This window comes from Anomaloglossus baeobatrachus, chromosome 4 (genome assembly GCF_048569485.1).
Source record: "Anomaloglossus baeobatrachus isolate aAnoBae1 chromosome 4, aAnoBae1.hap1, whole genome shotgun sequence".
In the NCBI taxonomy this organism is placed as follows: Eukaryota; Metazoa; Chordata; class Amphibia; order Anura; family Aromobatidae; genus Anomaloglossus; species Anomaloglossus baeobatrachus.
This window is the reverse complement of record NC_134356.1, coordinates 280,729,377-280,752,672: the sequence shown is the minus strand read 5'-3', so window position 1 is coordinate 280,752,672 and position 23,296 is coordinate 280,729,377. Positions and strand designations below refer to the sequence as shown.

The 23,296-nt window shown below is 47.3% G+C and overlaps 1 protein-coding gene across 2 annotated transcripts in view; it reads right to left on the bottom strand.

Annotated features, from left to right (window-relative positions):
- The window catches only part of MYRFL (myelin regulatory factor like), a 335,757-nt gene that overhangs the window by 100,623 nt on the left and 211,838 nt on the right, over positions 1-23,296 (bottom strand). For both annotated transcript variants that reach the window (XM_075344883.1, XM_075344884.1), the window contains 4 exons: positions 13,099-13,176; positions 12,600-12,655; positions 11,901-12,059; positions 5,001-5,063 (listed from right to left, as the gene is read on the bottom strand). In XM_075344883.1, the coding sequence (XP_075200998.1) occupies positions 5,001-5,063; positions 11,901-12,059; positions 12,600-12,655; positions 13,099-13,176 (356 nt within the window). The remainder of the gene's footprint in view (positions 1-5,000; positions 5,064-11,900; positions 12,060-12,599; positions 12,656-13,098; positions 13,177-23,296) is intronic.

The window sequence follows — 23,296 nt, the reverse complement described above, 5'->3', positions numbered from 1 at the left end:
ATGCTTTGCATGAAGCACTCTCAAAAATACGCGTGCCTTTCCCGTCCCCTGGCTGACCCAGGGGAAGAAAAGTCCTCTGAGAGCCATGACTTGTTCATCTTGGTTCTTTTAGAAACACAGCGAGGGGACTCCAACCACAGTCTCCCTCGTTGACACTAATTGGGCCACACACACCCCACTTGACTGGCATCAGTTGACCCAATTTTCAAGATGAAAAAGATGCTTTGCATGAAGCACTCTCAAAAATACGCGTGCCTTTCCCGTCCCCTGGCTGACCCAGGGGAAGAAAAGTCCTCTGAGAGCCATGACTTGTTCATCTTGGTTCTTTTAGAAACACAGCGAGGGGACTCCAACCACAGTCTCCCTCGTTGACACTAATTGGGCCACACACACCCCACTTGACTGGCATCAGTTGACCCAATTTTCAAGATGAAAAAGATGCTTTGCATGAAGCACTCTCAAAAATACGCGTGCCTTTCCCGTCCCCTGGCTGACCCAGGGGAAGAAAAGTCCTCTGAGAGCCATGACTTGTTCATCTTGGTTCTTTTAGAAACACAGCGAGGGGACTCCAACCACAGTCTCCCTCGTTGACACTAATTGGGCCACACACACCCCACTTGACTGGCATCGGTTGAGCCCCCATTTGAAAAAGAAAAAGATGCTTTGCATGAAGCACTCTCAAAAATACGCGTGCCTTTCCCGTCCCCTGGCTGACCCAGGGGAAGAAAAGTCCTCTGAGAGCCATGACTTGTTCATCTTGGTTCTTTTAGAAACACAGCGAGGGGACTCCAACCACAGTCTCCCTCGTTGACACTAATTGGGCCACACACACCCCACTTGACTGGCATCAGTTGACCCAATTTTCAAGATGAAAAAGATGCTTTGCATGAAGCACTCTCAAAAATACGCGTGCCTTTCCCGTCCCCTGGCTGACCCAGGGGAAGAAAAGTCCTCTGAGAGCCATGACTTGTTCATCTTGGTTCTTTTAGAAACACAGCGAGGGGACTCCAACCGCAGTCTCCCTCGTTGACACTAATTGGGCCACACACACCCCACTTGACTGGCATCAGTTGACCCAATTTTCAAGATGAAAAAGATGCTTTGCATGAAGCACTCTCAAAAATACGCGTGCCTTTCCCGTCCCCTGGATGACCCAGGGGAAGAAAAGTCCTCTGAGAGCCATGACTTGTTCATCTTGGTTCTTTTAGAAACACAGCGAGGGGACTCCAACCACAATCTCCCTCGTTGACACTAATTGGGCCACACACACCCCACTTGACTGGCATCAGTTGACCCAATTTTCAAGATAAAAAAGATGCTTTGCATGAAGCACTCTCAAAAATACGCGTGCCTTTCCCGTCCCCTGGATGACCCAGGGGAAGAAAAGTCCTCTGAGAGCCATTACTTGTTCATCTTGGTTCTTTTAGAAACACAGCGAGGGGACTCCAACCACAGTCTCCCTCGTTTACACTAATTGGGCCACACACACCCCACTTGACTGGCATCAGTTGACCCAATTTTCAAGATGAAAAAGATGATTTGCATGAAGCACTCTCAAAAATACGCGTGCCTTTCCCGTCACCTGGATGACCCAGGGGAAGAAAAGTCCTCTGAGAGCCATGTCCACATTGTCAGTGGACAGACACGTGTGCTTATCTGCCAGCAGACCCCCAGCAGCACTGAAGACAGGTTCTGAGAGAACGCTGGCTGCAGGACACGACAAGATCCCCAAGGCGTATGTGGCGAGCTCAGGCAATTTATCCAGATTGGAAGCCTAAAATGAGCAGGGCTCAAGTTGCACAATAATGGAATCGATGTTTCCTTGCATATACTCATATATCTGTGTGTCCTCCTCTTTTTCCTTGTCCAGCTCTTTTGTTTTCGCATGAGTATATGTCCTTGTCACTTTCCCATGTGTTGTGAGCTGTTTGTCACCTTTTGGACACCTTTGAGGGTGTTTTCTAGGTGTTTTTCTGTGTTTGTGATTGCCTGCCATTGTTTCCTATTGGCTCGAGTTCGGTTCGTCGAACGTTCGACGAGCCGAACTCGAACGGGACCTCCGTTCGGCGAACCGACCTCGAGCCGAACCGGGACCGGTTCGCTCATCTCTACTGTTAACTCACTCAGCCTCTTCCTCATGACTGCTGACATTTGTTCCACTGCTGGAACCAGAGAGGTGTAGCTGATGCTACTACAGATGAAGAGAGGAGTTCAGGCCACATCTCTTTTTCCTGCTCCTGAGCTACTCTGTCCTCTCACCGCATCGCAGGAGTTTAGCAGTGTGAGCGGCCCGAGCGGCTCCTCTGGCAAATGCCAGAATTGATGGATGGCCATTAATACCCTGGTTATTATTAAGGTTTCCTGAACTTTATGATATGGGATGAGTGAACTTATAGTTTACTGCACTGCCAAAAAACTTATGACACGTCAGAGGCTTTTCAATTGCTTTAATAGGTGAAGTCTGGAGGTTGAGATGCCAATGACTATTAAATTGGAGGTGTGAGACCGCTCAGTTAAATACTGGTCTCCTGAGAGAAGAAAGACTGTCTAATGACCCTGTATTCAGACTCAGACAAGAGAAGCGTTCAGCTGTGCTCCTGTCTATCAATTCTATAAAAACAAAATGAGGTAGCTATGGAATTCAGCTGTTCTCAGAGTCGTGTCACGTATAATAATGAAAAATATTATGGAACAGCTGACAAACCTAGAAGTGGATGCCCATGGAAAATTTCATCCTCAATTAATCACATTATCAAGAACAAGTCTGCATCTGATGTCCATAAAAGTGCTGTATGTGATGCCCTTGACTAGCCAGGTAGTCACAGATAGCGCCCCGCACAACACCAGTCCCACACAAGGTAACACCAGCCAAACCATAAACCCCAGTCACCTCCCTCAGAGCTTAATGGATACACCAAGAGGCGGAGCCAGATGGTTGGCCATGCCCACCGAGGAGTTCAGAGAGCCAAAGGCAGGAAACACAAGAGAGATCAGTTTGAGAGTGCAGTGGAGGAGGTCAGGCCTGTGGTACAGGCCTGTGACAGACTGACAGGTGCCGGGGTCGGAGTCCTGGTACCTTGGTTAGGAGGCATACAGTGGCCTACTCTGCAGGAGCCGGGAAGACGGCTCGGTGGAACCGTGGTGGACCGGGACAGGGTAGTGGCCCTCCGGTACCGACCCGGGGAACCGACTCGGAAACCGGAGCACACAGGGGGGTATTCAGACCCTGAAACGAGGTCCAGAATCCACTGGACTGAGTTAATTAACTGATTGCGGTCTGGACTATAGGTCCTTTCCCACCCAAGTCCCGACTGAAGACAACAGCCCACCGAGGGGGATAGAAAGCCACTGCACAGGCAGAGAGATCCCACGGGCCAGTGTCTGCGGGCAAAAGGGCTCTCCCGACATACACAAAGCGGGGGAGCGGACTCTCGTGGCTGAAGCGCAGGCAGTCTACACATACACTACACGGTGCAGGAGAAAGGCAAAGACCACCAAACCGGGTGGGGGACCAGACGCAGCCGGCTGCGGGCACCGACCACGATCAACTTTAGTTACCAGAGACTTGTGTGTGTCAATAACAGTGAGTACAACAGTGCCATCCGGCTGCGCACCGCCCTGCACCGCCCAGCTCTCCCCAACGGGTCCCGGGGCCATCATCCCTGCCTACGGAGGGGTTAACATCTTTCTGCATCACCATCTTCCCCGGGTGCCCCGTAACCGCAGCGGTGGTGTCTACACCTTCACCACATCCCGTGGGTGGCGTTACGAACTCAAACACTGCTCCGGCCGTACACCTACCTACCACCCCCCTACGTAGCGCCAGCATCCTTTCAGAGCGAAGTGACCCCGGGTCCGGAGGCGCTCGAGCCACCCACCAACGAGCCCGAATCCGAGCGGCTCGGCTGCAGCTGAGCGCGGGGCGGTATACTGTACAGATTTTGCACAAAACGAATGAAGACTATGGGGTCAAAGTGAGTCACCAAACTGTGGTGTGACGTCTAAGAGCAGTAGGCTCAAATGCATGGATTCCAGTCAAGAAGCCTTTCATCTCTGCAAAGAACCGAAAGATCCAACTAGAGATTGTCAAAGAACACAAATTTATTCTGCACACAAAAACCATAAAACAAATAGATAGAAATGTAATTATTAAAAGGCAAAAACTAAGCTACTAGAAGCATTTCACAACATATATTTCAACACCACAGATACACCACAGATACCACAGATACCGACGAACAATCTCTCCTTTAAGGGGAAGGTTCGTTCGGCGTCACAGCGGCGTCACTAAGAGGCCGCCCAATAGAAGTGGAGGGGCGGAGATGAGCGGACGAAACATCCCGCCCACCTCCTTCCTTCTTTATTGCCGGTGGCCGCAGGTACGATGTTGTTCCTTGTTCCTGCGGTGTCACACATAGCAATGTGTGCTGCTGCAGGAAGGATGAACAACCTGCATCCAAAAGCAGCAACGATATTTGGGAAAGGAACGACGTGTCAACGATCAACGTTTAGGTGAGTATTTTGCATCGTTAGCGGTCGCTCACACGCAACGACGTCGCTAACGAGGCCGGATGTGCGTCACGAATTTCGTGACCCCAACGACATCTCGTTAGCGATGTTGCGTGTAAAGCGGCCTTTAGTGGAGAGAAGAGCAATAAACTTTTGACAGGACCAGGCAACTATCCAAGAATCCTTTTGGTCTCAAACTAGATAAGCTGAGGTTAGAAGTGTAGAGCAGCAGCTTACAGAACTTGGCCAAGTTGAATGCTTTAGTCTATGTGGGAGTCAGGAGAGAAGACTTGGTTGAAAAAGTGTTTGAATGGCAGCTTTTAGATGTACGAGCACATTGAGATATTTCTAAGCTGCTAAAGAGTGTAATTACACTTGTTACCATTTGGTTTTACTTTTTGACGTAGCCACTTGCAGTAATTATCCATAGTCCTACTGAAGTTAAAAAAACGGTTGGTCCATAAAGGATCTGAATAAAATAATTAACTTACAGTCACTGGAATGTCCTGGTTTATCGGGCCATCTCCTATTAGTAGCAACTTCACTGAGATTTCCTACAAAAAATGATTCATGTCACCAATTATTAAGCTAAAATATTGACAAAATGTAATATATAGAAATGACCAGAGCAAGAGAAGTGTATAAATACATGTTAAATCAATACTATTGTGGTACAAACGACTTGGTTTAACTATGGACAATTGGGTTATGGAAGTATGATGACCAAAGCAGACTTAATTTTCACAACATAGCAGGATTACAACGCTGATCCCATTGTTCAGGCAGGTTCCTTTTTCATAAGTAAATATTCACAGCCGAACAGTCTTTCTTTTGGATTTAAATGAAAAAAAAAAATCCTAAAGATTTTAATGTGCATTTGGAGAGCAGGATTATCTGGAATCAGCTTTCCTAGGAACCATTGTTTTCCAATGACTTGGTTAATATATTATTCTCCACAACCCATCTCCCTGGTTAAACAGCACCTATGGTATCAAGAACAATGGCAACCTAGGTGCACTGAACAATCTATTACGGATTGCTTTGTGTACATATGAATAGTGTACCAGTCTAAAGGCCCCTTTACACACTGAGACTTTCAGCGATCCCACCAGCAATCCCAACCTGGCCGGGATCGCTACAAAGTCTCTGGTGAGTCTCTGGTGAGCTGTCAAATAGGCATACCTGGAAAACGACGCAACAGCGATACGGACCTGCAGAACGACCTAGCTAGTCAAACACTGGAAACGAGTGATGTGTCACAATATCTGTCAATCACTATTCTCTGTCAGTCGGTCTTTCCCTCTCGGTCTCTATTCTCTCTCTGTCGGTCCGTCACTATCTCTGTCCCTCTCTCACAGTCTGTCGGTCATTTTCCCCTCCTCTCTCATACTCACCGATCCCCGATCTCCGGGTGGGTGGGTGCAGTGAGACACGTGTCACTCAGCGTGGGGGCGTGTCTCACTGCAACCAATCATAGGTGCCTGTGGGCGGGGAAAGTAGGGAATACGAAATTGTTTAATGAGCGGCCGGCTTTTTCAAAATAGTAAAAGCCGCCGCAGCAGTGTGAATGCCGTGCAGTGCCGCGCCGGAGATCGGGGAACGGTGAGTATGAGAGAGGAGGGGAAAATGACTGACAGACTGTGAGAGAGGGACAGAGATAGTGACGGACCGATAGAGAGAGAATAGAGACCGAGAGGGAGAGACCGACTGACAGAGAATAGTGATTGACAGATATTGTGACACATCACTCGTTTCCAGTGTTTTAAGTCCCCTTTACACACTGAGACTTTGCTGCACAGCAGGAAACAAAGGACCAAAGAATGGTCCTGAACGATTTGTAGCGATCAGCAACTTCACAGCAGAGGCCAGGTCGCTGATGTGTTTCACACACTGCAATGTCGCTGGGGAGGTCACTATTACGTCACAAAACGGTGACGTTACAGCGATGTCGTTTGCGATGTTGCACTGTGTAAAGCCACCTTAAAGCCCCCGTCACATTTAACGACTTATCAGCGATCCCGAAAACAATGTGACCTGATAAGGATCGCTGGTAAGTCGCTGTGAGGTCGCTGGTGAGATGTCACACAGTCAGACCTTACCAACGATGCAGTAACGATGAGCGACCTATATATGAGGTCATTGCTAGGTGTCAAACACACTGATGTGTCCTGCCCAGCAGGACATCGCCTTTGAAGAAAATGGTCCAGACCCTTCGACAACGACTAGCGATCTCACAGCAGGGGCCTAATCGCTGGTAGGTGTCACACATAACGAGATCGCTGGTAAGATCGTTACTGCATCACAGAAAGGGTGACGCAGCAACAATCTCGTTAGCAATCTGGTTGTGTGTGACAGGACCTTAAGGGGTACTTCTCACATAGCGAGATCGCTGCTGAGTCACAGGTTTTGTGATGTACCAGTGACCTCATCAGCAATCTCGCTATGTGTGACACTAAGCAGCGACCTGGCCCCTGCTGTGAAATCACCGATATTTTGTGTTTGAACGACCTCTCCAAAACCAACGATTTTTACCACTTTTGCGATCGCTGAAGGTCGCTCATACGTGTCACACGCTGCGATGTCGCTAATGACGCCGGATGTGCGTCACAAACACCGTGACCCCGACGATACATCGCTAGCGATGTCGCAGCGTGTAAAGTACCCTTTACTCCCCTGGTGAAACGTACGCTGGTAGATGTATGGCAACCCATCTCCCTGGGACATCATTGCAGGCCTGAATTCCAAGCACAAAGCACTTTTTTGGTATGAACTATACTTGTATATATATGCTTACTTCTCTTTGCACTCTGGCACTTTAAATAGGGGATATTCCATGCTGCTATATAATTTATGTCTTTTTTCCCTATATTAATGGCTGCTATCAATCAGGGGTGCAATAATCTTTTTTTAGCATACTGATCATATCATGCTCTAAAGGGGGCTTTACACGCTACGACATCGCTAATGCGAACTCGTTGGGGTCACGGAATTGGTGACGCACATCTGGCCGCATTAGCGATGCCGTTGCGTGTGACACCTATGAGCGATTTTGCATTGTTGCAAAAACGTGCAAAATCGCTCATCGGTGACATGGGGGTCCATTCTCACAAATCGTTACTGCAGCAGTAACGAGGTTGTTCCTCGTTCCTGCGGCAGCACACATCGCTCCGTGTGACACCGCAGGAACGAGGAAGCTCTCCTTACCTGCCTCCCGGCCACAATGCGGAACGAAGGAGGTGGGCGGGATGTTACGTCCCGCTCATCTCCGCCTCTCCGCTTCTATTGGGCGGCGGTTCAGTGACTTCGCTGTGACTTCGCTGTGATGCTGAACGAACCTCCCCCTTAGAAAGGAGGCGTTTCGCCGGTCACAGCGACGTCGCCGGGCAGGTAAGTAGTGTGACGGGTCTGGGCGATGTTGTGCGGCACGGGCAGCGATTTGCCCGTGTCGCACAACAGATGGGGGCGGGTACACACGCTAGCGATATCGGTACCGATATCGCAGCGTGTAAAGCGGCCTTTACTGTATACCCTTTTTTCACCTTTGCTACTGGTGTCCCATTAGATATATGTTTTTACTATTTGTTTTTATGTATCATCACCTTTGCATATAAAAAATATATTAAAAAAACTGATAGCACTTTTTTGTTAAAATATTAATAAAGAACAGAAAATTATTTAAACACATAGAACTTTTTTGTCCTCCTGTTCTTGATCTGTTTCATGGAGTTTGTGTTGGCAGTAGGGTGACAATAAGTGGCACCCTGCCTCCCTACCAGGTTAAATATGGTTGTATGAAGACCTATTTGTAGAACTTATGGAGGGCAGATATGGTTAAGGTATGTCGAACAATTTTACCAGCAAAATGTTATTTGTCATATAATAAGATGGGATCAGAAGGATATTGGATTATGGCTGCAGGTGATGGCCCCAGTATGGGCATCCCTTTTAGTGTGGGGCACGATCCACTGACCAGTCAGGTCAACCGGTACCCAAAAACCTGGTCTGTATCGGCAATTCAACTAAAACCAATGCAAATTCGGGATTAATTGTAAATTTAAAAACCTCTGCTCCCACTGCAGTGGATCATTGCATGGTGCCTCCCATTGCTTTAAGAAAGATAAGGCCAAAACATCATCCAATAATACCCAAGGGACAGACACTGGTGAAGTTAACCACAATGCTCCCTTTGGTAAATAGGTTCCCTGATAAAAAGAAAAGTGGAGTTGTTGGCAGGGGGTTTTAGAGATGGTTTTAGAATTCCCTCTCCTTCATTTCGGATCCTGTGTGCTTCTAAAAACCACAAATCTTCATATCAGTATTCAGCAGTGGTGTCAGAAAAACTGGAGAAGGAAGTGTTAATAAATGATGGGATGGACCCTGAACTATGTTCTGTGGTTTATGCATCATTTTATGATGCAATAAGGCAGGTAAGGAAATGTGGTAGCGGCACATTAACAGCGAATACTGATATCGAATTGGCTTTCAGATTGTTGCCTGTTCACCCAGACAGTGTTACGTTATTAGGTTGTTTTTGGGAGGGGTCACAATTCATTGATTGGTGCTTGCCAATGGGGTGTTAAATATCTTGTGCATTTTTCGAGATATTTATCTCTTTTTTGGAGTGTGTGGTTTGCAACATTTCTTGATTGAAATCGCTAATGCATTATTTGGATGATTTTTTGTGCATTGGACACACTGGTTCCCCCTGTTGTGAAACCATTCTTCGGTCCATGGAATGAGTGTCGAAGCGTTTTGTAGTCCCCATAGTGCCCAAAAAGAAAGTTGGCCCCACTACCTGTATTTGTTTCCTGGGCATCATTATTAACTCGGAGAGTTGGTAATTCTGCCTTACCCAGGGGAAGGTGTTGTTGCTAAGGGCTGAGGTGGCTAGAGCTTGCGGAGTGAAGAAGCTCAATTTGAGAAAAGTTTAGTCCCTGCTGGCTAAGCTTAACTTTGGATGTCACATCATGTCCATAGGTAGGGTGTTTTCTGGTAAATTAGCCAACGCCATGGGTGGAGTAGATGCCCCTCATCACTATGTACGTTTGTCAGAGGAACATAAAACAGACGTAGTGGTTTGGAGACGTTTTTAGAACGGTATAACGGACGTTCTTTATTTATGGATGATGCAGCTAGAAGCACAAGTTTTGGAGCTTACTTTAAAGGACAATGGGACAATGGTGTGTTAGAGGAATGGGTCCAAATCAGGGCTGGTTAAGAATTTTGCGTTGCTGGAGATTTTTCCTATACCTGTGGTATAAACTTTGTGAAAAGGAAAGTTTATGAGCAAAAAGATCCTTTTTAATTGTGACAACATGGAGGGGGGGGGTGTTGGCTATTAATAGTATTTCAGTATCCTCTCCGCCCGTGATTCGGGTATTATGTCGGTTAGTTTTTGGAATATTTGTCCATTAATGCTTCTGTTACAGCTTCTCATTTGCCAGGTGTTTGAAATTCAATCAATGATTCACTCTCTCATTTTCAGTGGGAACATTTTCGGCGTGTGGCTCCGGACACAGAGACCAATGGCCTGTAGTGTCCTCCACACCTATGGAGCTTGGCCTTCAAGCAGCCAAATCCGTAATTTGAGCTTCTTTCACTGTGGCAAAATTATCCACCCTGAAGTGTCAGTCTTATTAATGTCAGGTGGAGTGGTATTATATGGGTAGTGGGTTCAAGTATCACCTGAATCTTCAATACCAGGGTCATGTCTAAATATGGCAGTTAGGTGTTTGCTTAAGGGATCCCTGTTGTTCTTTTAATTAGGAACATTCAGCTAAAGTGTCAAGCTATTTAACTAGTGTTTAAGGCTCTGTGCACATTAGAAAAAATGATTTTTCTTAAGAAATTTATTGAGAGTGAAGGATTAGCGCACCTGCGTTAAAAAACGCACCAATTACGCAGGTGCATTTTTGGTGCGTTTTTAGTGCATTTTTTGCAGGTAGGTCCCTGCGTTTTTTAATGCTTTTAACAGCTACTTTAACAGTTATATAGATAGAGAGATAGAAAGATAATAGATAGATAATATAATAGAGAGAGAGATAGAGAGAGAGATAATAGATAATAGAGAGATAATAGAGAGATACATAGATAATAGATACATAGATAATAGATACATCGATAGATACATAGATAATAGATAAATAGATAGATACATAGGTAGATAGAGGGATAGATAGATACATAGATACATAATAGAGGGATAGATATTCCAGCTTTATTTATGATGTTTGTGGACACACTGCAGTTCTCGCGGCCGGTAATGTGTTCACATCACCGACCGTGAGATATGACCTGGAGTTACCCGCAGCCTCGCTCAGAGAGCCGCATTCAGCACTCGCTCACTGAACGAGGCTGCGTGGAGAACTGTCAGACACGGCTGGAGCAGTGCTGGAAGCGCCACGGGACATCAGTGTGGATTACGTCGGAGCTGTGTTCTGGGGTTTAATAAAGTGGAGAAAGAGGGGGCTTTTTGTCTTTTAATCCAAATAAAGGAATTTTTCGGGGTGTGTGTGTGTGTGTGTTTTTACTGTCACTTACAGATTAGTAATGGCGTGTCATAGACACTGCCATTACTAATCTTGGACTTAGCGGCAGCTATTGGTTGCCATTAACTCATTAATACCCTGATTGCCACCGCATCACGGCAACAGGAAGAGTCGGGGATACGCCGGGACTGTCGCATAATGGATGCGACATTCTCAGGGCAGTTGCGGGCTGATATTCTTGGCTGCGTGAAGGGGGGGGCATTAACCATGGCCCTCGCCCTCCCCAGCCTGAGAATACCGGGCCGCCACTGTGTGTTTACCTGGCTGGACGGTAAAAATATGGTGGAGCACATGCTTTTTTTTTTAAATTTTTTATTTTTAATATGTACATTAGGTTTCTATGTGTCTGTGCATTATATATGTATACTTCCTACACCACTGAAAATGGAGGAACTTTCTCTTCCTCTCCTAGTCACATCACTTCCTTGCAAAATGCAGGGCAATGATGTACACTATGTCCCAAAAAACGCGTAATAACGCAGGAAAACGCAATGAAACGCACATCACTTGCTACCTGCGTTATTCCCTGCGCTATTTCATGATTACATTACAGTCAATGGAAGTGAATAACGCAGTTAGCTGCAGAAAAGAAGTGACATGCTCATTCTTTTTCTTAAGAAAATCTACTGAAATAATTTTCTTAAGAAAAAAACGCAGTGTGCGCACAGCTAATTTTTTTTGCCATAGGTTTTGCTGGGGAAGGTCTGCAGAAAGGTACAACTATTTTCCTAAGAAATTTCTGCAGCAAAAACACAAAAAAAAAACCGCAGGTAAAAACACGGTGTGTGAACATAGCCTCAACTGGGATTTCTGGAATGAATCCTTATAACGACACATACTTACTTTTTTCAGAATGCTGCTTATTCTCATACGCAATATTTCTTTGTTTGCTTTCTTGGATTGAACAGCAATACTCTTGATCACAGGGCAAGATATCACAGAAGTTAATTTCCTGTCGTCCCGCTGATGGATTTTGGGTTGTAGACATAGACGCAGTTATTGCTGTTGAATGAGGGCATTTATGTTTGGTTATTATACACAATTATCTTTTATTCAGTTAAACAATGTATTGTTAATACCAATCTGCAGAATTATTAGAGCAGTGAAATACAAAGACTACCAAGGTTACACCATTGTCTTTCATGCTGCCAGAATATAAATGTGTTCTAAGGGTTTGTTCACGTGGGATAAAATTACTGCAGATTTGCCTTTGCAACTGAAATTTGCAGCCTTTGCAGCATATGCATAGTAGATGAGATTTTATTAAATCTAGTCCACTCGCTGTGAAAAAAAAGAGCAATGTAAATTGATTGGCGTGTCAATTAACGCTGAGAATATTAACAGTGGATTTCAATCCGGTAGTTTGAATGTATAATGATATCATTTGTGCAATAGGGCAGCGTTAAGTGAAATTTACACTGCAGAAATTCCACAAAAAATGTGTTCACTGTGAACATATCCCAATTGTAATTAATTTTCATCAAAAGGAAGAACTAGAAATTATAATGCAAACTGAACATTTCTCTATTCACTAGAACATACCCATAGTAGTGTGAATTGGAGGCAATAATGAGCTTGCGATGTCTGTAAAGCTATTTCTGTGAAGAAACATAAATATTACAGTTTTAAAATAAGGAGCAAGGGAAAAATAATAAACCATTAGGAATTTCTTAATTGTTTAAAAAATGTGTTTTTCTAGATTTCAATATAAAAGCATAGTTTTCTGCAGTTATGAACAGGTATAGACACTGTGAAACGTGCAGTTAAACAGGCCCAGTGGGTAGGGCGTCCATTGCTACCTTTACAAAAAGCTTACTGATGTTCATTAGATTGTTTGTGGCTAAAGCTAATTCATTCCATGGATTACATTTACTGTTTGATTTATAGGGTGGTATATAATGATTAAATTCTGTTGTTTATATTCATTTCTAGAATATTATCTACCATATTCTCTATAGACTGCACTAATGATCCATACATCTTATCTATACAATAGGTATAATATGTGAATGGTGTGGTCTACAACAAGCAAAATACTTACTGTGATGGTGGTGGTGGTTCTCGTTCAATGGCTTCCTCTTGGACATAGAGAATATACAATGTGGAAATGGTCAGAGCACTAAAAGACAGACAAAAGTCAAGCTCAATGCCCTTGTAACATTAATTGTAAAGACATTCAGATCAACAGTTTTTATGTAGAAGAAATTGACCTTTAATCTTTAAAATGCTAACATTGAAATCTTACCCCCACCATAAAACGGCAAAAATAACCCAAGCAAGAAACCTACAATGTTTACCCGAAGAGCGAGTACACATTGTGCTTACAAAAACATACCACTCTGCAAAGAGCCATCTCTAGAGCAGCCCATAGCACTGCAGTCTCCTTACTTACCGGTTGCCAAGGGGGTGGGTGCTCCTCCTTGACTGACAGTTCTGGTGAATAGCTTCATTCAATAAGCACTACTGCTACAATACATTAATAGACTGTCAGTGGTTGACTTCAGTCTGCACTGTTATAACTATATTTGCATATAGAGATAATAGTGCAGGTGAGCATTCGCATGACTCAGAAACGTAGAGTCATGATTACGAGACCTGCTTTGAAAATTGGCACTGTTGGACAATTGTGATTCTACAGGACTGATAACTGCTCAGGAGTTGAGAGGGAGGAGGAGGGAGGTAAACAGCAAACGTCTGCATACAAATCAATGGGCTAGAGACAGTGTCAGACTGGAGAACACGGGGCCCACCAGATAACATAATTTTGGGGCCCACCTTCCAACATTCCCAATATAAGACAGAACCAAGTCTGCAAGATAAAGGAGGACAGTGCTATGTACATTAAGATACAGCACGTGACACTAAATATCAGATTTTTTTTTTTCTTATCACTATTTGGACTATATTGGATTTGATGGAATACAATGGGCCAACTTGGGATCTAGTTGGTTAATAAAATAGTCAAAGGGCAATGGTGTAGGGCAGCTTTGTTGTTTTTTTGGTTTTTTTTTAAATAAAGTATTTTGGGGTTTTTTTGTAGCATTTTATGATAGCACTAGTAATGGAGGGAGCTGACAGATAAATTATTATCATTGAAGCTTTCTCTCAGCCAGAGTTTTTTGTCGCCAATTGACTCCTCCCTCACTATTAAATCACAGACTAATGCACCAGGAGAATTGGGGAAAAAGCTGGTTACCCCCAGAAACAGACCATCCAATGCGATATTGTCGTGGTTGGTACGGGTTAGGCAGCAGTTGTAGTCATGGTATTTTGGGGAACCACAGGTCTCAGCACATTCTGCAGTTAACCCCTCACCTCCCCGTCACCAGACTACTCACAGGACAGACTCCGCCACAGTCTCACACATTCAATCAAACTCTTCAGGCAATAAAGTTCAAACAAACTTCCTTCTTAAACAAACATACAACTTTATTCATGGTATCTTGTTACAGGCCTCGGTCCACATCTAGCCATTACCGAAATTCTTAAAGGGATCTCTTCTACACAAATGTAACAGCTGCAACAGTCGGTCCTCTGACACCTGGGCACCGTATTCCATATCAGCTCTTCCTTTCCCTCACACCACTTCAACTTGACTCCGGGGTCCACATCTGAGTAGAGGTCTCCCCTTTGTGTCCGGCTATCCAGACTTACCCCCACGTCCAGGGGGCACACTGACCTTATCCATGAATGAGGGTCTCTTTCAGTCACCGCCAGCAGGCACAGACTGCAACCCCCCCGACTACTGGTTAAACCCCTCTCTGTGGGGGACATGGGTCCATCATCTTCCAGGATTCTGCGTGCCACAACCGTGAGGGTCAAGATCTGTCTTCAGAGACATCTCACTCCAACATGTCTCAGGTCCCTCTCTCCCTACTCTCTGCTTTCTGTCTTACCCTTTTATATCTCTTGCCCTACCCACCCAGGTGCCAGGAGAACCATGCTGCAACCCTGCCACCTGGTGGGGCGAAAATATAACAAGGCATTTGCAAACAAAGAAAGAATTCAATGGTGTGGCGGGTACAAATGCAGGGGTGGGCCTAACCCTCAACCCCCCTTCAGCATTTTGTGCCTGGTGTGGTTGTAAGCTATTATTTTTAGATTAGGAAGTAATTCAACATCTAAGGACCTTCCCATCCCGAGAGGATCAGTTTACAGGTGTTGCTTTTGTATTGACTGGTTATGGAGCTAGACAAAAAGTAAATAAGGTTGTCTTACATATTAAAACTTTATCCTGTATTAGCTTGAAAACATAATCAGGGGCTCAAGAAATCAAAAAATAATTGTTTCTATAAAAAAAAAAATTGAAATAAATTGCACCAGTATAGTGCAGTACAGGCTGCTCAAAATTAATAGTTAGAAAACAAAAATAACAGAGGCTCCTCTCATTTTATATAACCAAATAACACCAGCACTGACTCTCCATTGATATTGATCCCTTCACACCCTAAAAACACAAGCCAGCAGTCACCCCAGAGGTGGCCTGTCACATCAAATGGTCAAATTCTGAGGGTAACCCGACTACTCTCAGTACCCCTGTGTTGCATGGGTGGACATATTACTGGTGCAACCTACGCGGCCACAAAAGGGCTCAAGAGGTAAGGGGGCACATTTGCACCTCCAAAGTATGTGCAATATAATGAGCTAATGGCCTTTAAAGGGCCCATATACTTTTCTTGCACAGGAGCCCTTTTCGGTCTCTGTCCATCAGCGCTGTGTTGGGTGGTTCAAGTGTAACCGTTGTTTTAATTTTTATTTCATAATTCAATAGTACACATGAAAATCAGTTCTGAGGTAAAATCTGTGTTCAGTGAAGACTTTCCCATTACTAAGATAGGAGATGGCAGCTGTTACTGAGGAGATTCTATGTAGCTAGAAGAGGGAGGAGGAGGTGGAACTCTGTCTATAGCTCTGCCCTCTGCTTCTACCTCCTCTCTCCGCCTCTAGCGCCTCCCTCTGCTTCTCGTGCCTCCCCCTACTTTAGCTTCTTCTTCCTTCCATCATCACAGAATTTCATCAGTAACAACTGCCATCTCCTAACTCAGTAATGGGAAAGTCCTCACTGAATACAGATTTTACCCCAAAATTGGCGCTCTTTGATCTGCCCTGAGCAGGGCAGATCAAAGTATTGTAGTGCGCATGAGCGAGATCTCAATGCCCACCTGTGTGCATGATGTGGGACGTGTAATGCACCCAGGCTTCAGAAAAAAGATGGTCGAAAGAGGAGGCATTGCAGCCAGAGAATGGAGACACCCATTTGACCCATCTGCTCTATCCTTCAAGCCACACATCTAAGCCCTCTTCACCTCATCCAGACTACAACTCAAAAATATCTCCTGGATCCGTGCTTTCCTTAACCAAGATTCAGCAAAAACATTAGTGCATGCCCCCATCATCTCCCGCCTCGACTACTGCAACCTCCTGCTCTCTGGCCTTCCTTCCAACACTCTTGCACCCCTCCAATCTATCCTAAACTCTGCGGCCCGCTTAATCCACCTCTCCCCTCGCTATTCCCCAGCCTCGCCACTCTGCCAATCCCTTCACTGGCTTCCCATCGCCCAACGACTCCAGTTCAAAACATTAACCATGACATACAAAGCCATCCACAACCTGTCTCCTCCTTACATCTGTGACCTAGTCTCCCGGTACCTACCCGCATGCAACCTCAGATCCTCACAAAATCTCCTTCTCTACTCCTCTCTTATCTCCTCTTCCCACAATCGCGTACAAGATTTCTCCCGTGCCTCCCCCATACCCTGGAACGCTCTACCACAGCATATCAGACTCTCCCCTACCGTGGAAAGCTTCAAGAGGAACCTCAAGACCCATCTCATCCAACAAGCCTACAACCTACAATAACCCTCAGTCCAGTACACCACTGCGCAACCAGCTCTGTCCTTACCTATAGTACCATCACCCATTCCCTATAGACTGTGAGCCCTTGCGGGCAGGGTCCTCTCTCATCCTATACCAGTCTGTTATGTACTGTTAATGATTGTTGTATGTATACCCTCTTTCACTGTAAAGCGCCATGGAATAAATGTCGCTATAAAAAAATAAATAAATAAATAATAATAATAATAATAATCTGCACTGTACCGACCATTTAGGTGAGTATTATAAAGTCATTTTTACGCTCTACACAGTGGCCTGGGCTCTTATATACAGTATGTTAGAATTCTGTATATAAGAGCCTACTGGTGGTGGCCGCAGCTTATAGTCACCAGATATGGTGACAGGTTCCCTTTAACACAGAAATTGCAGTGCTAAAAAGGTTTGGATCGTGGGGCGCAGTCATGAATGTAAGGGCTAAAGGGATTCCACTCCTCAAAACAGAACCACATACTGTATACCAAACAGGAAATATAGGGCGATCACTAACAAATGCATTCTCCAGAATATCTTTCCAAAATGTATTAATCAATATCTGAAAATCGCAAAATATAATTAAAACATATGTACAGCACAAAGAGGGCCACCATAATAGAATGGACCCACAACACCCTACTTACCCAATATTGCAGCATAGCCACCAGTACAATAGTGAAATACTAGGTCAGTATACAGAGAAGTACAACAGCAATAAATGGATTTGTATGGGTGTTTTTGACCTGTGATGCGTCTCAAAAATCTATGTATATTCATAATTATTTTACAGTGCGGACACGCGGTCCTCAAGAAAACAGCCCCATACAGTATAATGGATACATATTCTATCTGTGAAAAACATGGAGAGAATACATATGTGAGAATGGACGTCTGAATGAGGTCTTAGGTTGGAGACCTTAGAAACCCCACATGTATAGTCTGTTTCCTCAGGGGTAGTGTGTCGACTGAAGGTTTGGCCTTAAATAATAGATATGGACATGGTAATAATTTACACAATTAGTACATCCAGTAAATAGTAACCCGCTGTGATTTGCACCTAGTGTAGGCTGGTTTCAGGTGGAACTGCACATGGAATCAGCATTTATAAGCAGTTCTAGATTGTAGTGTTTCAAATCATTACAGTTCAATGTGGAAATTACACTTTGCGGCAATTCCTTGACGATTTGCACGGTGGATTAAACCCTTTGCATTGTATGGGGTAGAAGGTGCAGTAAAATCTGCATGGAATAGGTGCAGTTATTGTCACGGATGGGTGCCGCCTCCGCTGCGGCAACCGGGGCTGCTCGAGTGACGCTTGGGTCCGGGATCATTTTTGGGGCTCGAGTGGTGACCGGACCCGGAGCTCGCGCAACCACCCGTCCACGCACACAGTGAAAGAGGGGGGTAATTACAGGGGAGATTATCTGTGATGCCACCCGTGTGTTGCGGTAATGGGATGGTGGCACCGCCGCTTCCTCTCGGGGCCGGCATCCGGGACCGATGACGTTGGGGCAGCACGGTGGTATCCCCTCCATGGGTAGGGGAGAGGTGTTAACCTGGGGCCCAGGTGTGGGTGATGATCAGGGCTGCGGCGCTGTCGGCAGGTTGGACTGGATGACACCGGTGTACTCACAATTAGGAAGAAATCACACCAAGTCCGTATTGTAAACGAAGGCCGGATGCCGGTTGCCTCTGGAGGTGTGTGCTGGTCCCGCACACGGGTTGGCAGTGTAGGGGCCCTTCCTCCTGGACTCGTGTTTTTGTGGTGTATAGATTAACCCTACGTGGAATGGGAGAAATCCGCTCCCCTGCTGTTTTGGACGCAGAGGGAGCCGTTGAACGCAGACGCTGACCCGTGGGAATTCAATGGGTTATTGGCGGACACCCTGTCCCCCACCTTGGGTTGCCGGTCTGCTCTATCTGGGCTTCTCTCTTCAGGAACAAGGCCTGGTACCTTGTCCCGCTGGTTAATTAACAAGAGGCTTGAAGCTTGCCTTGTCCTAGGGTCCAGGTACCCCGCCCGTGCACGGCCTCTGGACCGAATTCGCTCTGTCGGTACCGCCAGGCCACAACCCTGCCCCGGTCCACTTCGGGTCTCCCGCGACTGAGTCGCTGTCTCCTGTGGCCCTACAGAGCCGTCTGCCACCTAGTCGGTCCTCCCGTGGTCCCAGGGCTCCAACCCTGACCACTCTGCACTCCGACTCTCCTCAGCTCCAACTCCACTCAAAACTCTGTCTCTCTGCTCAACTGCCAACTCTGAACTCCCTGGTTCCCACCCAGTGTCACCTCAAGACCCCTAAGTGGGCGTTCCCATCCGCCTGGTCCCGTCCACTGGTGTGTCCTGTGTGTCATGGGGGGGCCACTAGGATTTGTGGCTGGTGTTTCCATGTGTGGGGTGTGTGGTGTAAATTCCCAAGGAGGAGGTGATTCCTGTACCCTTGGTGGGGGGTACAGTCATCTGTGACTACCTGGTTTTGCCAGGGCGTCACACTCCCCCTTGGTAAAACACAGCCCGTCCGTGGGCTGTCCGGCACTGGTATTTATTTTTTCAGGAAATGGAAAAAAGGGTAAAAAAACAATATTTAAAACATGTAAAAACATTTCTTCTCTTTATGGGAGGCACAAATCTTAAACGTTACATAATTGTTGCCATCTACCCCTTTTTTCCCACCCAAAACACCTGTACCCTCCCTTGGTGCCACCGCTAGTCAGGTGTCACACCATCCTGGGTTTTGGTGGGTGTCTTTGGTGGTGTCCGGGTCAAAGTTCTGCACCCATTGTCACTGGTTTCCGTGGCGACTGGGCCTCGGCCGACTCCACCGCAGGCCCTTCCTCCAATCTTCCTCTCCAGGGGGTGCCGCCTTCTAGCGGTGAGTAACAAGAAGGTAGATGTGGGGTTGTTTACATGACCCAAGAAAGTTTTTGGGGCGGTGTCGCCAGTCCTGAGACCATGGTCCATAGTTAACAGTTAACGGGGGTAAACATATTTTTCAACACAACTGTAAATAAAGGCAGCCGGGAACCTCTACCTCACTTTTTATCTTGATATAAGAAACGGTGGGAGGCAAGTCAGGGGGCTTTGTTTACTACCACCCACTTCTTTACATCAAGGGGGAACCAACCCCGCTCTCCTTAGTGTCGTGTGTAGCTGACCATATCGCCGGGCTCCAGATTGCGGTCTGGATGGCCAATGGGTAAATGCGGGGCTACATCCCTCCGGGACATGACTATTTCAGCATCCAGTCCCGGATCGTAGATGAACCCCCACCCTTTCTGGGTGTCAAAATGGCGAACCTGCTCTCTGTAGGTTAGGCCCCAGACCCGGAAAGTGGCTTGGCGCAGGTTGTCCTTTTCTCTATAAGTGCGAGCAAGCACGTCCGCCTTTTGCCTCTCTCGGGCAGCGATCTCTCTTCGCAACTGCCATTGCTGCCGCTCCCAGTACGGGGCATGGGTTCTGTGCTCCGCCTCCTGCTCGGGAGCCAGGCCCACACGGATGCCCCCGGCAATGACCGGACTCTCTCTCCGCCGTGGGCCCCATCGCTCAGCGGCCCACCCATCCTCTCTGCAGGTGCCTGTCAGCTGCCCAACAGCCGGGACATGGTATTTGGGAGCGGCCGGCACCGCGAACCAGACAGACTTCCGGTCGGGTTCTGCCTTCGGTGCAGCCGGGCGGACTGCTGGGGCCGTCGTCATCTCTGTTGCGGCCGGGCGGACTTCCGGGGCTGGGGATGACATCATCTCTGTTGCGGCCTGGCGGATTGCCGGGGCCGGGGATGTCGTCATCAGGCTTGCGGCCTGGCTCGGGGCCGGATGGGATGTCGTCAGGGTTGCAGCCTGTCTTGAGGCCGAGACGGGTGCCAGGTCGGTGGTGCAGGTCAGGCCCGAGGTCCCCATTGCTGGGTCCTCTTCTTTAGACAAGACGGGTTCCGCTGCCATTATTAGGGGTAGCGGGCCGATTGGGGTGCTAGCTGCAGACACAGTTGGTGAGGGAGGCGACGTGGCGGATGGGGGCAGGCCGGACCCCTCAGTTGGGACGGCCGGTTCTTGGGGAACATAGGGGCGTGGGTCACTGCTTACCCTCTCCTCCGAGGCCATCTCCATCTCGTGCGCCCGGACAGCTGCAGCCAGGCCCTTCATCTCGGTGGTCCACCGCGTCATGATGAAATGTGCCTGGGCCTGTATTCTACGGCACATCTTCTCCGTCTGCGCTTCAATCCAGTCAGCGGTCCCGGGAACGGGCCTTTCCACTTGCTGGTTGTCGGACTCCTGAGACATCCTGCCGCTTGCTTGTCCAGGAACGGGATTTGACAAAGTCCTGGTGTCACTGCCTTTTATCTTCTTGGTTTACATGCCGCTCCCCTTTGGTTTTCCACAGCAGTCTCGCGAGACCCACTGTCCTTTGTGACTTCCTGCTTTGGGAGTCACTGAGTTCCGCCCACGTTCTTAGGGGGCGGGGCTTCGGTTTTGCGCCTTCTTCGGGGAAGACTGTGACGTTGTTGTAGATTTGGCGCCAAAGATGGCGGCAGTTCAAGATTTTGGAGCGCTTCACGGATTTCAAGGCAAGGCGCACGGCATCTACTGATGGGGTAAGAATCCTGTTCGTGACGCCAGATTTTGTGTTGTCGCGGATGGGTGCCGCCTCCGCTGCGGCAACCGGGGCTGCTCGAGTGACTCTCGGATCCGGGATCGTGTCTGGGGCTCGAGTGGACCGGGGGCTCGCGCAACCGCCCATCCACGCACACAGTGAAAGAGAGGGGTATTTACAGGGTAGATTGTCTGTGACGCCACCCGTGGGTTGCAGTGATGGGATGGTGGCACTGCCGCTGCCTCTCGGGGCCGATGACGTTGGGGTGGCAAGGTGGTATCCCCTCCACGGGTAGGGGAGAGGTGTTGTCCTGGGGCCCAGGTGTGGGTGATGATCAGGGCTGGGGCGCTGTCGGCAGGTTGGACCGGATGACACCAGTGTACTCACAATTAGGAAGAAATCACACCAAGTCCGTATTGTAAACCAAGGCCGGATGCTGGTTGCCTCTGGAGGGGTGTGCTGGTCACGCACACGGGTTGGCAGTGTAGGGGCCCTTCCTTCTGCACTCGTATTTTTGTGGTGTATGGATTAACCCCACGTGGAATGGGAAAAATCCACTCCCCTGCTATTTTGGATGCAGACGCTGACCCGTGGGAGTTCAATGGGTTCTTGGCGGACACCCTGTCCCCCGCCTTGGGCTGCCGGTCTGCTCTATCTGGGCTTCTCTGATCGGGAATAAGGCCTGGTACCTTGTCCCACTGGTTAATTAACAAGGGGCTTGAAGCTTGCCTTGTCCTTGGGTCCAGGTACTCCGCCCGTGCACGGCCTCTGGACCAAATTCACTCCGTTGGTACCGGCGGGCCATGACCCTGCCCCGGTCCACTTCGGGTCTCCCGCGACTGAGTCACCATCACCTGTGGCCTTACAGAGCCGTCTGCCACCTAGTTGGTCCTCCCTTGGTCCCAGGGCTCCAACCCTGACCACTCTGCACTCCGACTCTCCTCAGCTCCAACTCCACTCCACTCAAACTCTGTCTCTCTGCTCAACTGCCAACTCTGAACTCCCTGGTTCCCGCCCCGTGTCACCGCAAGACCCCTAGGTGGGCGTTACCATCTGCCTGGTCCCGCCCACTGGTGTGTCCTGTGTGTCATGGGGGGGCGAATAGGATTTGTGGTTAGTGTTCCCGTGTGTGGGGTGTGTGGTGTAAATTCCCAAGGAGGAGGCGATTCCTGTACCCTTGGTGGGGGGTACAGTCATCTGTGACTACCTGGTTTTGCCAGGGCGTCATATTATTAGCAACATGGATTAAAGTAGGAATTCTCTCAGGTCTTTTTTTTTCGCTCAAAAAAGAAGACAGGTGAAAAAGCATTATCACTGTTATGGGTGCATAATGTACAGTATTTGTAAAAATGTTGGATTGCACATGTATCAAAAAATCTGATGTGTGAAAAAGCCATTATTGACAAAGAGAAGGGGTGGGAGGGGGCCCTTACACAATCATAGCTTTAGGGGTGGAAGGAGGCCCTTAAACATTTATAGCTTTATTAATATGGAAAGAGAACTTTCTCTAACTTTCTCTAACTCGCCACCTCTAGACTATATGTGGAAGCTCTGTTTTTGTATTCCCTCCAAGGTCATAACTGATTGAGGCCCATCACTCAAGCCTCGCAACTGTCTAAATGCAACTGTCTACATGCATAAACGAAGTGTGAATGTACCATGTTTGCATAGCTCTCAGTGTGTGTCCCTTGTTTAGTAAAGGATGATACAAATATTGTGGGATGGGTCCCCCAGTGACCCATTACTGATTGAGAACTCCCTTCCCCACCACCTATACCTATATCAA